The sequence below is a fragment of the Orycteropus afer genome, unplaced genomic scaffold (genome assembly GCF_000298275.1).
Source record: "Orycteropus afer afer isolate SDZICR_OR568_19922 unplaced genomic scaffold, OryAfe1.0 scaffold00108, whole genome shotgun sequence".
NCBI lineage: Eukaryota > Metazoa > Chordata > Mammalia > Tubulidentata > Orycteropodidae > Orycteropus > Orycteropus afer.
The window spans coordinates 8,410,600-8,429,132 of record NW_006921695.1 but is presented as its reverse complement, the minus strand read 5'-3'; the positions used below and the strand labels follow the sequence as shown (position 1 = coordinate 8,429,132).

At 38.6% G+C, this 18,533-nt stretch overlaps 1 protein-coding gene across 1 annotated transcript in view; it reads left to right on the top strand.

The window, feature by feature from the left end:
* GRIK1 (glutamate ionotropic receptor kainate type subunit 1) overlaps window positions 1-18,533 on the top strand; it is a 281,030-nt gene that overhangs the window by 59,549 nt on the left and 202,948 nt on the right. The window contains exons 4-5 of the mRNA XM_042781337.1: window positions 10,724-10,777; window positions 14,630-14,803. Of these exons, the coding sequence (XP_042637271.1) occupies window positions 10,724-10,777; window positions 14,630-14,803 (228 nt within the window). The remainder of the gene's footprint in view (window positions 1-10,723; window positions 10,778-14,629; window positions 14,804-18,533) is intronic.

Here is an 18,533-nt window from a genome sequence, read left to right as displayed (position 1 = left end):
CAAATTCTTCTGCTAGTTGGGGTTTAGTCCAAATCTGCATCCTTTCCTTCAAGGCTCAGGGGTCCAAGATTATCTTCTGTGTCTGTATTAATTGGTTTCCCTTTTCTTTGTTGAAGAGGGTCTGTGCAATCCTTCTGCCTAGTCCGCCATCTTGCCCCGCTACCTAATTATCAATACATCTTGATTGCATGTTTTGTCAATTTTGAACTGCAGAAGTTGGTAAAAATTTTCAACTTCATCATCTTTGGCTTTAGTGATTGGTGCATAAATTTGAATCATAGTAGTATTGACTGGTTTTTCTTGCAGGTGTAAGAATAGTATCTTATCACTCTCAGCATTGTACTTCAGAATAGATGTACAAATGTTCTTTTTGATGATGAATGCCACATCACTCCTCTTTAATTTTTCTTTCTTTTTCAACTCATTTTATTGAAATATAATTTATGTACCCTCTTTAATTTTTCATTCCCAGCATTTTAGACCATATGTTTATCCAATTGAAAATGATCAATACCCTTCTATTTCAGCTCACTAATGCTTAGGATATTGATCTTTATCTGTTCCATTTAATTTTTGACAACTTCCACTTTTCTTAGATTCATACTTTGTACATTTCATGTTCTATTAATGTATGTTTGCAACTGTTCATTCTCATTTGAGTTGTGCCCTACCAGCAAATGAAGGTACTGAAAGCTTTACTCCATCCATATCATTAAGGTTGACTCTACTTTGAGGAGACATCACTTGCCAAGTCATATTTTGAGTGCTTTCCAGCCTGAGAGGCTCATCTTCCCACACTATGTCACACAATATGTCACTGCTTTTCAGAAGGTTTTCATTGACCAATTTTCTCAGAAGTGAATGGCACCATCCTTCTTCCCAGTCTGTCTTAGTCTGGAAGGTCTGCTGAAACCTGTCCACAATAGGTGACCTTGCTATTGAAATACCATGGCATAGCCTCTAGCCTCATAGCAACATGCAAGACACCACAATACAACAAAATAACAGAGGAGTGGTGGACTTTTTATCTTACAAGAGATAAAAGGAGAGAACAGTGAGAAGAGAGTGGAGGGACTTACTACCACTCAGAAAGAAAACCTGAGAGGAGAGTACATCCTTTGGACCCAGTGTCTGCAATGGGATCATCCTAGAACAGAGAGACACACAGAGAAAAACTTCTAGAGGCAGAACTCTGAATTTGGACTTCTACCCTCCTAAACTATGAAATAATAAATTTCTGTTTGTTAAAGCCATCCACTTGTTCTATTTCTGTTATAGCAGCACTAGATAATTAAGACAGTTCTTTTTACCATATGTTGTTTTGTTATACACCGTCGAGTTAGACGTGACTCAGCAACTCCTCCTTGGGTTTCTGAGGCAGTATCACTACGGAAGTAGATTGCCCAACCTTCCTTCCAGGGAGTGGTTGGTGAGTTTGAACCACCAGCCTTCTGGTTAGAGGTCAAGTGCCTTAGGTACTATGTTACCAGAGCTCCTTTTACCATATAAGTTTACATATTCACAGATTCTTAGAATTAGCACATACACATCTTCAAAGGGACAATAGTCATCTTAGTACATGAAGAGAAGGGTACTTAACTCTATGTTAGAATTTTTTGTAGTTTAATGTTGTTTTCTATAAGTTCTATTGTTATCTCTATAGGTGTAAGTTATAATCATTCAATGTTGCATGAGTGTGTATGTGTGTATTTTATTACCAATAAGGACTGATTTAAAGGCCTTCTTATTCATATCTTGTTCTTTTGACGACTGACATTAAAAATTGTGTGACAAAAGGAGGGTCTTGCTCAAAGAATAATGTGGATGCAGTTAAGGTAGCACAGTTGGCACATAAAAAAGAGCTATATCCTAGAACTCAAACCTTCTTCTTAAAACTACTGTTCTGAGATATAGTTAAGAACATGGTTTCAACCAATATCAATGGTTTCCTGGAGATTCCTACTGAATAATATATTACTATCTTGAGGTAAAAGCATTATTTTAGCCACCATCCATGCCACACATTTGGAAGTTGTTCACTTGAAATTATTGACTAGAAACCATGTCTGATGGTTTAGAATTTATCCTGATATTGAGAAGTCTGTAAAATGAGCAATATACTTCAGGTTAGTTAATATAAATGTCCTAAGACACCTATTTCTCAATGGAAAGAAGCACTAATAAAAACCCACACAAATATTACAAGACCTCCTCAAAATTGCTTAGGAGCATTCTGGAATCCATGTTATGTTTCTGCTGCCAGAGCTTATTTATGCCAATTATTTGTGACATTTACTGGATTGCCTTGAGTGACAGATTTAGTGAATATGTGAAGAAAACCTTTTGGGGACTGTCTTCATATCACTGCATTGTCTCTAGGAAATGATCACATTGAAATATGTCACAGGATTTTTAGGACACTCAAACAAGTTGTTGGAAGACTTTGACTCAATGACTTTCCAACTCTGTCACCAACTTAGGCATCAGAACCCACAAATCATATCTTCCTCATCTTCATCTAAACTTGAATGCAGACTTATAAGACAAATTAAAACATGGTCTTGGTGCTGCTCAGGCTCTACTTGATCATTTGTTGTACAAACTCCACAAAGCAGTGAGGTCAATGCCAGTGCAGTGTCATTATTGCCTAAGGCACTTGACTGCTAACCAGAAGCCTGGCAGTTCAAATCCACCAGTCACTCCTCGGAAGGAAGTTTGGGCAATCTACTTCCATAGTGATACTGCCTCGGAAACCCAAGGAGGGGTCTCTATGAGTCGGGGCTGACTCGATGGCACATAACAAGAACAGAGTAAATTGATGACAGTGGCCCATTAGAGTTGTCCTTTCACTGAGTTTTTCTTATTCTGACATTGAGTTTTTTATTCTGTCTTCTGAGGATTCATTTTAACAATCAACAAACAAAACAGCAATTATTTCTAGCCACTGAAACTATAGAAAAGTCAACTAGCATTTCCACCTTAAGTAGCATAATTAAGAGAAGGCTTTGAAATAGTTACCAGCCACCTTCCCCCGTGCTAGTTGAAGGATTAAGCTATCTAGATGGAAAGAAATGTCATGTGCATGTTAGTCTATTTTGAGTTCTTATACTTGGTTTTATGGTAATATAGAGAAGGTGATCTCTGCATTTGGAATCAAAGAGCTGCTTAATTGGAGACCTTCTTTTCCTTGACTTTTACCGAACCCATCTATATCAGATCTGAAGTTTCACCTCTCCTGTGAGTAAAAATTATTCAGCTTGTCCTAACAATTATTATTTATTTTTTTATTTATAACCATCTTTACAAAGAATTTGGGCACCCAGAAAAACTTGTTTGAAACAAAGAGATAAATATTTCTCAAAAGGGGAGGGGAGTTGACCCAAATTAGGTAGGAAAAATAACAAGCTGGGTGAAATTAACACACAGAATATTTACCATACGTCTCTGACTAGTTGCTAGTGGAAGACTCACAGTTTGAACCCTAAACTTCCTAGCAATCAAAACAAAGACATAATAAGCAAGATCACTTACATGACTCATGGTATTGAAGAAAGAGAGCAATCCAGTGATTCAGAAGAACAATTTGTTCCGGCACTATCATCCATGTTGGTCACATATAAGGGACAATAAGATCTCTGAAGAGTAGTGCATGTCAGTCTCTTTCCCATCTCCTTTGCCAAAGCCAGGACATGGCCTCACTCAAGCACAAAACAAAACAAAATAGCAAACCACTGTCATTAAGTAGATTCCAACTCATAGCAACCCTACAGGACAGAGTAGAACTGAACCCATATTGTTTCTAAGACTACAATCTTTATGGACGCAGACTACTACATCTCTCTCTTATGAAGCTGCTGGTGGGTTCAAACTGCTGACCTTTTGGATAAGAGCTGAGTGCTTAACTACTGCACCACCCTAACATAAGTTACCAGAAAATTGAACCCTATCATGTGCCCTTCAAGGTAGAAAATTGACTAACACTACTAATGACTTGCATACCATGAGTCCTCCAAAAGAGAGAGGGGAAATATATTCTCAATATTTCCCTTATATAGATACATAATATATCTACACATTATAAAATATATTTACAAATACATGTATGTATGAAAGGGCTAAGATTTTTACCATCTGTCAAATATAAAGTCAAAGGCTCATTTAATAAGAACAATTCTATGAAGAAACACCGGTTGCTAAAAATCATGTTAGTGGAAACAATTAAGAGGGATATATTATCTATATGAATAATGTTGATAGCTACAGTGATTAAGAGTTTGGCTGCTAACCTAAAGGTTATTGGTTCAAACCCATCAGCAACCAGCCTGCAGGAGAAAGATATGGCAGTCTGTTTCCATAAAGATTCAAGCCAAAACTAAACATACTTCCATCAACTCATACCAACCCTATAGGATAGAATAGAATTGCCCCATTGAGTTTTCAAGGCTATAAATCTTTACAGAAGTAGACTATGTCATCTTTCTCCCACAGAGTAGCTGGTGGGTTCAAAGCACTGACTTTTTGGTTAGCAACCAAATTCCTTAAGCACCGTAACATTAGACCTCCTTTCATAAATATTACATCCTTGGAAAACCTATCAGACAGTTCCACTCTGTCCTAAAAGGTTGCTATGAGTTGGTATTGACTCTACAACAATAGGTTATTTGGTTAGTGTGTGTAATGCAATGTGTGATGTACATTAAAAATTATTTAAATAGAGTCAGAACTAAATCCTAATACTGCCTGGTAATGTATACACACTGGAATGCATACAGCCCACCTCATCAGTCCAACAGACAAGTACAGCATCAACTTTCAAGGAAAGTAGTGTTTCTTTGGTGGAAAAGTAGTCAATTTTCCAAAGAAATACTAGAAACCTCCCAGATTGTGATTTATATATATAATTTTTTATTATTTTAAAAATTGGAATTTATCTTAATGTGACATTTTCTTAATCCCTTAATAACTTTTAGTTAAAATACCAACATGCAGAGAAAAAAAATCACTGTGAGATTTAATTGTAGAATAAGCTATTAAAAGACCAAGTTGCCAATCCCAATCAGTCTCCAGACCATTTCTATTACTGTTTCTAAAAAGGAGCCCTGGTGGTGCAGTGGTAAAATGCTTGGCTGCTAACCAAAAGATCAGTTTGAACCACCAGCTGCTCTGCTGAAGAAAGATGTGACAGTCTGCTTCCATAAGGATTAGAGTCTTGGAAATCCTATAGGGCAGTTCTACTCTGTTCTGTAGGGTCACTATGAGTTGAAATAGACTGGAAAACAATGGAGTTTTATTGTTTAAAATGCATCACCTCTTCTGTCATTGGCTTTGTTGTTTTTACCTAGAAGTTTCCCATTCTCCTGGGTCCTAGTTTGTCTACAGCATTAAGCAGGTCAATGATCAATGATCACACTTTTTTTTTTTTTTAATTTTCATTTTTAGGAAATTCAAGGAATGAACCAGGAGGCATTGTCCCAAACAACTAGCTAGGAGGGAACAAGAATTTTTCTAGTACACCAAACGAAAAGTGTACCCAAAAGACAAAAGGGCTCTTCTGCAATAAAAGAAGACTTGGTGGCAGTTTACTCACTGAATCTTCATGTCTCTTTTCTAGCCCTAAATAAAAGGCACATTCAATTTATTCCTAGGAATTACAAATGTTAATAATAAAAATAATTAGTTGAAAATGTTGCTTTGGAAAAAAAAAAAAAAAGCTTATATTGTCAACTGGGGATCAAAGTTCGCTATAATGAAGTAAAAAAAAAAAAAAAAAAAGAAAGGAAAAGTTAGCTCAAGTGAAAAGCTAAAACCTCAGGTGCCTTTGTATTTTCTTTTTACTTCCAGAAACAATATTTAAGACCTCAGTGTCCAGCTCTCTGTCTTCACATAAACCTTGTCCCGTTCTCTTTCAACCTATAGTTTTGCCTGCAATTACGCTATCTAATGACCAAAGTGAAAAATTGGATTTCTGACTGACCCCAGCAGGTTTGCTCTTTATGCTCGAATGATATAAGAGACCAGCTAACAAGGCCTCACTATGCACAACTTTAAATGTTATTGATGGTCCTTAAGCAATTCTACTCTTTAGAGAATCCTTTTGTGCGCCTGGTCTTGTTATCACCATAGGAATGACTTACATGCTGTGGGCTCATGATTCATAGAGAGAGTTTCCTGTCATTTGTCTTACCTTCATGACATTACAATTTCACTAAATATTCCTGAGGTTTCCATATTAGCAGACAGCATGTAAGAAGCATCAGATTGGTGTTCAGCACATGTTTTGTGCAATCACCAGATCCTCTCTTCATGTTATAGTTCTTTTCATGTAAAATAATTCTAGTTTGCATGTCTTAGGTACCTTCCGGGACCTCTGATAACTCATGGCTTTTCCCCAGACCTTTCAATCCATCTCTTCAATTGAAATTATGAAAATCTTTGTTCTTTAATGCAAATATTCATGTTTTCCCAGTCCTGGCTGTGAAATAGAGAAACCCGGGTCCCCCTTCAAGAGATTTTAATTCAGAATATCTCTTTGATGGAGCCCAAGAATCTCTGGTGGTCTTAGTTTTCTAGGGCTGCCATAACAAAGTACCACAAAGAGGGTGGCTTTAAACAACATAAATTTACTGTTACACATTGTAGAGGCTGTTGTTATGGTTGTGTGCCAGCCAATGTATTCTAACTCATAACAACCCTACGACAGAGTAGAACTGATTTATAGGGTTTCCCAGGCCGTAATATTTACGAGAGCAGATTGCCAGGTCTTTTCTCCCATGGAGCCACTGACGGGTTCTAAATTCTCACTTTTTGGTTAGCAACTGAGCACTTAACCACTGTGCCACCAGCTAACCAAAAAAACCAAACTCACTGTCATCAGCTAGAAGTCTGAATTTAGAATGTCAGCAGGGCCATGATTCCACAGAAGACTCTAGGGGAAGATCCTTTCTCCATCCTCCCAACATCATGTAGCCTCAGGCATTCTTTGGCTTAGAGATGCATCTTCACATGGCCATTGTCTCTCTCTCTCTCTGTGTCTCTTATCTTTTATAGACTGTGCCACTAGTTTGAATTAGGAGCTCTGGTGGCATAGTGCCTAAGGCATTTGACTGCTAACCAGAAGGCTGTCAGTTCAAACCCACCAGGAACTCCTAGGAAAGAACATTGGGCAATCTACTTCCATAGTGATACCACTTCAGAAACTCAAGGAAGGGTCACTATGTGTTGGATCTCACTCAATGGCAGTGGCTTTGGTTTTGGTTTGACTGCTAACCATAAGGCTGGTTGTTCAAACCCACCAGCCACTCCTCGGAAGGAGTCTGGTCTGACTCAACGACACATAACAACAACAACAACAGTTTGAATTACGACCCACCCTTCTCCAGTATGATCTCCGGTGCTGTTGAGTCAGATTTGACTCATAGTGACACCTCTTTGGGTTTCCAATATCACTACGGAAATAGATTGCCCAACCTTCACTCTGAGGAGTGGCTAGTGGGTTTGAATCACCAGCCTTCTGGTTAGCAGTCAAATGCCTTAGGCACTGTGCCACCAGACCTACCTCTATTGACTTACCTAATAACATCTATTTCAAACCAAGTCACACTAACTAGTAGAAGGGGTTAGGACTTCAACATAAATTTTAGAGGAGACACAATTCAATCCATAACATAGGTTAAAAAGCTTCCACAGGGCGTTTTCATTTGCATACAAAATTATTAGAATTGTGGGGAAAACTGCCTTGGAGATTTGATTTCTGAATCTTGTCCTTTAATTTCCACACAAACACCAAAAAATAGCACCAAAGTAATCATTTTTGATAACCTGCCCTGAGGAAGGATCCCTCAATTTATTTATTTGTTTATTTGTTTGTTTTGAAACCGTTTTATTGTGATTTTAATGAAATTTTACAGCACACTTTCATTTTTCACTGAACAGTTCATGCATGTATTGTGACACTGATTACAAGCCCCATAATGTAACAGCTCTCTTTTCACTCCCTCCCTGTGGTTACCCTTTACCTGTGTTTTTCTTACCTATCCATTCCTGCCTCCCTAGGTTTCTCCTTATGCAAATGCTTCTGATTGCCCATAGTTGATTGTTCTAAGGAGTGCATTGCCCTGGTGTAACTGTTAAGCTCATAGTCCTGTCGATTGTTTGACTGAGAGTTAAGCCACCAGAGTCAAATCCTACACAGTGAGGGTGACTAGGGGCTTAATCAGTCTCTATCTGACTAACAGTTTTGCCCCCCCCCCTTTTTTTTAAATTTTGTTTCATATTTTTCTCCCACTCTCTCTAGAATCTGCCATTTTCATCCCTTTCTGAGTGGTTGGCATTGGTAGCTGAATACATCTAATTGTTCTGGTATCAGGATCATGCAGGCTGAGGTTCCCATGGTCTATTAGTTCTTTGGACTAATTGTTTCCATGTATCTCTGATTTTCCTCACTCTAATTTGAAAGACCAATAATTGCATCTTAGGTGAGGTAGGACCAATATTTGCATCTCATATGGCCACTCTTGAGTTCTTAAGACCCCAATCACTACTCACCAAGACAGGACATAGAACAATGTTTTTGTGTAGTATGTTATGCTAATTGACCTTGATATCCCCCATGACTATGATCCCAAACCACAGGCCTAGCCACTTACTCAGGATTCCTCAATTTAGAAGATTTAGAAACAATATGTTAACTCCAAAGCAAATACAACATTTTCTTCTCTGTTGACATCATTTTCCAGGAATCTGAAGTAAAACCACAGTTTAATAATCTCTATCTCTGTAGTGATGGTTCAGAGGAAAAATTATACCCACTCCTCATTATCAACACAGTTAGCTTTGAAAGATCATGTCATTGTGTGAAAATCAGCATATGAAAAGGGAGGATAACCACATAAGATCACAAAATGGAGAATGTCTAAATTGTTACATAACTGCTAAATTACATAATTACATAACTGCCAAACCACTAAGAATCATGGCCTAGCCAAGTTGACATATAACCTTAACCATTACAGGCAGTGTTACTCTCTTATCACAACTTCCAGACATACATTGTTACTGCATTAAATAGTCAAATAATAAGTTTTTCACTCTTGATGTAAATACAAAATGTTGGATAAAGAAATAGTTGATAAGTGAGAAGTAGATATTTCAACTTTCATGAGGGAGATTGTGTTTGATTCCCAGTCAGTGCATCTTAAGTACAGCCATCACCTATCTGTCAGTGGAGACTTACATGTTGCGAGTGGTATGATGTTGAAAAGGTTTCAGCAGAGCTTCCTTTCTAAAACAGACCTGGAAGAAAGATCTGGTGATCTACTTCCAAAAATTCAGCCAGTGAAAACAATAGATCACGAAGATCCGATCCTGCTGTACATGGACTCACCGTGAATAGGAATGACAATAGCTAGCAACAGCAACTACCTCTACCTAGAACACTTGTCCTTTCTATTTCCTTCTCCCTTCCCCCACAAAGTAAAAACAACACATACTCATAGTATGCTTGAAACTATAAAGATACTAACTATGTAATTGAGAACTACAACTAGAAGATAGTGATAAATTTGTGTAAGAACAATTTCTATCCTCTTTTTGTAAACAGATCTCTTTATATCCCTGCTCATTCTGTGGGATGAGATGATAAAATGGTATGTTTCAGAGATATTTAAATATGTCTATACATCAACATAGGAGCTCTGGTAACATATTGCCTAAGGCACTTGACTGCTAACCAGAAAGCTGGAGTTTCAAACCCATCAGCCACTCCTTGGAAGGAAGATGGGGCAATCTGCTGCCTTGGAAACTCAAGGAGGGGTCACTATGAGTTGGGTCCGACTCGACGGCACGTAACAACAACAACAACAACAACACATCAACATTGTCAATTCAAAATTTAGTGAGTTTACTCTGAGGGAAGCATCATTCTAAATACTAAAGTTAAGAATACCAATAAAATATATATCTGAGCATGTACTAAGGGTTAGTGATTGTTCAGTGGTAGAATTCTCACCTTCCATGAAAGAGACCTGGGTTTGATTCCCTGCTAGTGTACCTTGTGTGCAATCATCTGTCCGTACAGCCTTCTATGTTGCTATACTGCTGGACAGATTTCAGTGGAACTTACAGACTGAAATGAAGTAAGAAGGAAGACCCAATTATCCAGCTCCAAAAGTCAGTCAAGGAAAGCCCTAAGAATCACATTGGTCTGATCACTTGTGTATAGAGGCACCAGGAGTCAAGGTGACTTCAAAGAAACATAACACTAGCATGGAATTACTCAGAAATATAGGTAATAGGGAACATAAGACCCTGTGCCACTATGGTAAACTCCAAATATAACCTTTGTTAACACAAAGTATATTGAAATGCGATCGCCAGACTGGTTATTTGTACACAAATCATAGTATAATGGAGAGAGTAGTTGATAAAGAAAGTCAGTGACCTGGGTCTTAGCCCCACATCAGCCACTAACTGGCATCTGGCTTCTGATCTGCTGACTCTGTGGATTTCCAAGCTTCCTTCCAGTTCTATGTTTCCAAGCTTTTATATTCACCATTATTGTTGTTTGCCATCGAGTCGGACTGACTCATAGGGACCCCTTCTTGGGTTTCGGAGGCGATATCGCTAAGGAAGTAGATTGCCCAACTTCCTTCCTAATATTCACCATACTAATTATCAATTTCTTATTACAATTCTGTTTTTTATTCTTATCTCTTCTCTTTTGCAGATTCTTTTCATGGGCATGATGACCGAGTACTATCACTACTTTTTCACAACCCTGGTAAGAGCTTCCAGTAGAAACGTGTTCCATACATTAGAAAACATCTCCACAAAGAGTTAATTTAAGGTCAGCCCTACCAGTGCCAAAGGCAAGATATTGTCATGGAGATCTACCTTCCATTCCTAAAAATTTTCTTAACCCAGTAATGCTGAACAATAGGATGTCCCCCCACCTTTTATTGATTTTTTTTTTATAACTAGCATGAATATGTGTGCATCCAGAAAAGGATTAAAATGAAAATTCCATTAAATAGAGCTGTCAAAGTGTAACTATTCATAAAGGAATATCATCTAGAATTCCTATATAAATTGGAATGTACACTGAAGTATGACTGTGCATTCTTTGATCTGATGCAATTCGTGGACTTATGTCCAATAGAAAACAGGGTTAGAAGGGATCATCAGCCATGTGTTTGGGAAACCATCAAGACAGAAGTTTTGGAAATGCTCTGCACATTGAATATTTAACAACTTTAAGAAAAATTATGGCTGTGTAGAAGTCCTACTAACAAAATAAAATGAAACCATTTGCTGTAGAGTCAGCTCTGCTCATGACAGCCCCATGTGTGTCAGATTAGAGCTGTGTGTGCTCCATAAGGTTTCCATGGCTGTGGCATTTCAGAAGCACATCACCAGATCTTTCTTCTGAGGTAATCTGGGTGGGTTCAAACCAGCAAATTTTCCATTAGCAATCAAGCACTTAACTATGTACACTACCAAGGGACTCCATAACATCTTAAATTGGGAGCAATGATCAGAATCAAGGGAGAATGCTTTAGGGCATTTAGCACATCAAAATGACATGACATCTCTCATACAATCAGTTTCTGAAATCTCTCACTCTCCTCTGATACACACACACACACACACACACACATTTTTACATGAGAAGAAAATATCCAACCTCTTTTTCTAATCATGAAGGTGTGTCAACTGAAATCTGCCTAGATTCCAGGACATTCAGTAAAAGGACTAAATAAAACTTAGGTGAGTAGGGAAGTCAAAGAATTTCAAGCCAGGACCAGGCAGCTGCCATACACATACTAGTTGTTGTTGTTGTTGTTATGTGCCGTCGAGTCGGCCCCTACTCATAACGACCCCTCCTTGGGTTTCCGAGGCAGTATCACTATGGAAGTAGGATTGCCCAACCTTCCTTCCGAGGAGTGGCTGGTGGGTTTGAACCGCCAGCCGTCTGGTTAGCAGGCAAGTGTCTTAGCCACTATGCTACCAGAGCTCCCACACATACTAGTAGTAATAAGTAATATTTCTGAATGAAGCATCTCTGAAAGCATGGAGGGTGCAGAGGACATCACAGGACAAACACTTTGGAGCAATTGCCAAAATCATTACTACTGATGAGCAGGTGGTGGAAGAGTGCGAGTGCAGGATGGCAGTTTCTGAACTAATGTTTCAGTGGTCTTTCCTACCCCATGCTGATTTCCTGATGTTCTGAGCAGGTCCTTTGTCAGAGCAGTCCAGAGAAAACTCAGAAACTGGAAAGAGCAGGGTGTCTCACCCTGGTCTCAATATGACCTTTCCTCAGTCAGCGTGAACACCTGTGTATTAACACACGGAGGGTTGGCCATCTGCCTCAGAACTTTTTACCAGCCCTGGCTGTATTCAAGGAGTTCTGGTGGTGTAATGGGTAAGATATTGGACTTTTAACCAAAAAGTTGGTGGTTCAAACCCACCAGCTTCTCTGTGGGAGGAAGATGAACCAATCTGCTTCCATAAAGCTTTATAGCTTTGTAAACCCAATGGGGGTCACTACGAATAATAAGCAACTTGATGGCAGTGGGTTTGTTTGTTTATTTGTTTGTTTGTTTGGCTGTATATACCCTTCTTGTTGTTGTTAGTTGTCATCACGTCAATTCAATTGTTGATGACCCTGTGTGTACAGTGTCAAACCGCTTCATAGGGTTGTCAAGGCTGCACATCACTAGGCCTGTCTCGTAAGACACCTCTGGGTGGTTTAGAATCTCCAACCTTTTGGCTACTAGTCAAGTGCTTAACCATTTGTGACATTCAAGGACTCCTTTTATACCCCTAATAGCTGATTTTGAAGACATTTGGGAAAAAATATGAACAAGGGAACCTCTGGAGGCTGGCCTTCAGTGGAGATTAAGGAGAGATGAATGTTGCTGCAGTTTTTATTCCTTTTCCTTCTCCGAGTTTTGCTTTCTTTGTTCTTCATTCAAAAGGAAATGTTGTAAATCACACCTTGGACTTTCCACATTTTGCATAAAAGCTTCAAATTATAGGTCAATATAATTTTGCCCATGTTTAATATATTCCTTATACTACGTTGAATTCATGCAATACTGAATCCACTGGGGACTCAGTATGCATTCTGGAAGTTTCTGCCTGCCCTTCTATAACTTGACTAACTTTCCTTATATTGAATTAGTGCACTAACAAAATTGTTTTGCTTTTTGTGTTTTAGATCTTATTCTTTGAATTTGCTTATTTAAGCATGTTCTTTGGTTTTATCTTCATTCTGCCCTGCTTTGCTGTGATATTCCTATGATTTTTGGTCATGCATCTTAATATAACTTAAAGAAAATGAGTTACTTTGTGTTAGAAAAAAAAATACAAATATGACATTTTAAAGCACTCCTTTATTTTACTGAACTAACTAGCCACACAGAGCTGTCCTCTTAAGAGTTCTCTCACCCAGTGCCAAGTTGCCTTGGGAAAGGGTAGCAATGTAGAGAAGAGTTTTCAAAAGAACAGTTTAACAATTTTGTATGTGTCTTGTGCATACACATATCATGGAGTGTTTCTGAAGCTGCTTCTTTTTAGTGACCATTGCCATCACTGATCTTGTACTATATGACATGGTACTTCTCATAATACAGTTACATTGTTAGGAAATTTTTATGAAGGCTTTTCCTTCCAGCTAAATGTTCTTTTCAAAGTTTGGTTTACTGCTCAATGTGATATTTTTAATGATATATTTTAGAATCTAATCTTTTTTATATAGAAAAAATATATAAATCTTTTAAATCTGAATCAACTTATACCCTTCTGGTTTATATGCAGCTTGTTCTATAATGGAGAACACTGGGGTGTTTTTAACTCTTTTTTTCCTAAAACACTGTCTGAAAGGGAATTAGTGCAATTGTTAAGATACTCATGCCCACACAACCATATGCTCCTGTTTATTCTCCAGCAAGAACCTTTGGTTCTCATTCAAAGCACAAGTCCAGTGGGCATTTTGCATGTCCTCATTGTATAGAACGTAAGTTATTTTCAGTGAACCAGGGAATAGTATTTCTTTCTGCTGGAAAAAGGAATGCTCTTCCTGTCAAATGCATATGCAATTTCTAAATTTCACTTCCTTGGCAAGATCCAGGACAGACTGAGGTAGTAAGATGTGACAGAGAGGGAGTATACTACCACTGAAATGTTCATTCTTAGAATGGTCACCTCACCATGCAGAGCGTCAGCTTTTCTCATCTATAAAATGAAAGCAAAAGACCACAAAGGTCTCTTCCATCTCCACAAGGGTGTCATCCTATGAATAGAATGCTCTGACTACTCAGATGTCAAATCTTGTGTCCAAGGGCATACTAATTATTGGCTGCCAAATTTGTATTCTTGGTTTATCAAAATTCTAACAGTACTGCAAAAACATGGCTGAAAATGAAAAATGCTTACTGCTATAGAGTTTCTCAGGCAAAATATGAGTGGAAAGCAAAGGGAAATGTTCTTTTATAGAAACTGTATAGAAATGGATGCCATTTTTGTCTTAATCTATTTGTTGCTTCTGTAGTCATTAATTTCCTTGTGCAGAAAGAACTTTGAAAAATGTTAACTCTTTTCTACTTTTATCATTTGTAACACTGCACAGGACTTATTTGCTTTAGATCTGGAACTCTATAGGTACAGTGGAGTAAATATGACAGGATTTCGGCTGCTTAATATTGACAACCCTCACGTGTCATCCATCATTGAGAAGTGGTCCATGGAGAGACTGCAGGCCCCACCTAGGCCTGAGACTGGTCTTCTGGATGGCATGATGACAGTAAGTAATTTTCCTTTTCTTTTTATTTTTAATGTTGTAAGAAATATATATACCACAATATATGCCAATTTAACCTTTTTCACCTGTACAATTCATGACACCAATTATTAATCATGGGCAACCATCACCAGTGTTCATTGTGAACTGTTTCACTGCTATAAAGAGATACACAATGCTTCCTAGACAATCATTCTCTCTTTTCTTCTCTTCTACCGCTGATAGTTGTTGTTAGCTGCCATCAAGCCAGACCTGAACATAGGTGACCTAATGTGTGTCAGAGCAGAATGGTATGCCATAGGGTTTACAATGGCTGGTTTGTCAGAAGTAAATCACCCAGACTTTATTCTGAGCCACCTCTGGGTGACTTGAGCCTCCAAGTTTTCAGTTAGCAGTAGTCAATTGTATTAACTATTTGCAGCACTCTGAGACTCTTCCCTCCCTTGATAACCACTAACAAACTTTGGTTTCTATGTTGTTGTTAGGTGCTGTCAAGTCAATCCCAACTAATATTGACCCTATGTGCAACAGAAGAGTTCTGGTGGCACAGTAGTTAAAGTGTTTGGCTTCTAACCCAAAGGTCAGCAGTTCAAACCAATCAGCCACTCCATGGGAGAAAGATGAGGCAGTCGGCTTCTGTAAAGAAACCTTTGAAACCCAATGGGGCAGTTCTACTCTGTTCTATAGGGTCTCTATGAGTTGGAATCAACTTGATGGCAGTGGGATGTACAACAGAACAAAATGCTGCCTGGTCCTGCACCATTTTTACAAGCCTTGTTGTTTTGAGTCCATTCTTGTAGCCCCTGTGTCAATCCATGTTGCTGAGGCTCTTCCTCTTTTTTGCTGACCCTTTACTTTATCAGGTTATGAAGTTCTTCTTCAGGGACTGGTCCATCCTATTAACATATCCAAAGTACATGACTTCTAAGGGATTTTCCAGCTGTATTTCTTCTGAGACAGATTTGTTCCTTCTTCTGGCAGTCCATGATATTTATTTTTCTTTGTCAACCTCATAATTTAATGACATCGATTCTTCTTGGGTGTCCCTAATTCATTTTCCAGCTTTCACATGCATATAAGGCATTTGAAAATACCATCGTTTGGGTCAAGTGCACCTTAGTCCTCAAAGTGACATCCTTGCTCTTTAACACTTTAAAGAGATCTTTTGCAGCAGATTTACTCATTGTAATGTGTCATTTGATTTCTTGACTGCTGCTTCCATGGATGATGATTTTAGATTCATTGCAAAATGAAATTCACTTGCTCTTTCTTAGGGAAAAAAAAAAACTTACTTCTGTCGAGTTGGATTGAACTCATAGGGACCCATCCTTGGGTTTCTGAGGCAGTTCAAACCCACCAGCGACTCCTTAGAAGGAAGATGGGGCAATCTACTTCCGTAGTGATACTGCCTCAGAAACCCAAGGAGGGGTCGCTATGAGTCAGTCCCACTCGACGGCACATAACAACAACAACATCACTATGGAAGTAGATTGCCCAATCTTTCTCCGGAGGAGGGGCTGGTGGGTTTGAACTGCCAGCCTCTGGTTACCAGCCAAATGCCTTAGGCACTATGCCAACCAGAGTTCCCTTGGTCTCTATACATTTGCCTATTCCAGATATTTCATATAAGTGGGATCATATGATAATTATCCTTTTGTGATTGACTTGACAGTGAGCACTTTTGAAATAAAATCATTTTGAATAATATTTGAATTCCTTAGGGGTTGTTTAAGACTCTCATGTGGTGTGAGGAGAAAAAAAAACATTATAACATGTGCCTTGAGAGAAGATGTAGTAAGCTTTTCAGATATTATTAAACTTGACCCTAGCTACTATCGAACTGCTATTTTTAGCTTCCTAAATGTACTTGACTCAGATAATGAAGTTGAAAAGAGAGGGCAGCACAATTAGCCAAATGAAGACAAAGCAGGAACCAAAGCAAGGGTGAGTAAAGACAGGTTTAGCCCCTTGAACGTGGCCTTGACAAAGAGGGAGTGGGAGAGAAGAAAAACCCACCTATGAAACTGGTGTGGAACCAGTTTGCCTTCTTCACTCCTGCCACATTTAGCAAGTGAAGCACATGTGGAAAAATGCCAGATTTACGTAGACTCAGAAGGTTTCCAGTCGTCATGTCCTGGACAGGTACAGGCCCACCTTTGCAGACATTGACAGTGCTTAGCACCAGCCATATGTCGCTCTAGAAGCAGATGCCAAGCCTGCCTCCTGACGAGTCAGAAGTACTCAGCTGAGCAGATAAATTGAAAACTGCCTCATCAGAGAGCTTCTTCCTAACATCATTTGTCTTTTATTGTCAAATGCATCTACTCTCCCTTTATTTCTCTAATGAAGCTCCCATATGATGAAGGAAATAGCAGGAAAAGAAAAAAAAAAAGTTCTATGTAGGAACAGTGTTATCTAAGGGGAAAGATTGGGAATGCAGGCAGGTAATAGCATTTTAAATTGGCATACTATTTCATTCTCTGTTCCCATCATTGTGAGAAGCATTCTTACTTTTAAGATGCAATTTACCGATAACTGAAAGGTATCATCTCCCAGAGATGTGAACTTGGGATTTCTTTTCTTTTTCCACATTCCCTTTTTTTTTCTTTATGAGGTGCAAATGGAAAAGAAGAAATAAATGAATGAATGAAGTGGTTCTGGATGATTCTGTGTTCAAGGTCCTTGACTGTTTTGCAAACCTGAAATAGCTCTTAAAACATTACAAAGTAATCAGACAGATAATGATAGAAAACGTTTTGGTACAAATGCACGTTGGTGCGATTTGAAACATTGCTTTGAATAAAAGCAAGTAGAGAATAGCCAGAGAAATGTTAGACCTCTGAAAGGGCAAGGGAAAAGCCAGAAAGAGGGAGACAGAAAGGTTACAGTGAGGGAGATTGAAACTAACATGTTAGATTTCCCCTTCTTTCTCTTGGATTTGTAATTCCACTGAATTCAAATATGGTTCAAAATACTTTGCCCACCTCCCTGCACCCCAACAAAATACATTCATTTGAGCGTAGAATGAGAGCTCACATAATTTTTACCTCAACCCAGAATGTACCACTAAGGGTGATACAGTTTGAAGCAATTTAAGACAGATTGTGGATTTGTCCCAAACATTAAATATTCATCTCAAGTACGGCTTAATTTACCAAAAAAGCGTCTGTTGTGTTCAATTATATTATGCTGACAGGACAGCTTGTATACATTGACTGAGTTGAACAAGATCATTGAACAAAGAAGATGAAGCCCTGAAATTCACACTGAATCACCCTGGGCAGGAGGCACTGCTACTCCCTCGGGGCTGAGGCCTGGGCAAATGATGGCCCATGGGGCAGGGAGCATGGCAGAGCCAAGTCCCAGTGGATGAGAGAGGATCTGTTCTGCCTTGAGTTTATTACTGTCATCTCACCTAAGGGAGGAGTTTCTGAGCTTTGTCATTGTTGTGGTTACTATTGTTACAAACTATAAAACAGAAAATGGGGATGAATCAGACCTGAAGAGAATGGCTCATTAAGGTCCTGTAAAAAGGGGTAGAAAATAGATATCAGGTCATACCCAGCGCTAGTCAAATAAAATGGTACAATGCTGAACCCACGAGAAATTGGACCCAATATAGCTGATAACCTCCCCCACTAAAAAAAAAAAAAAAAAACCCCCTGCCATTAAGTCAATTACAACTCATAGTGACCCCCTTGGGTTTCCAAGGTGGTAAATCTTTACGTAAGTA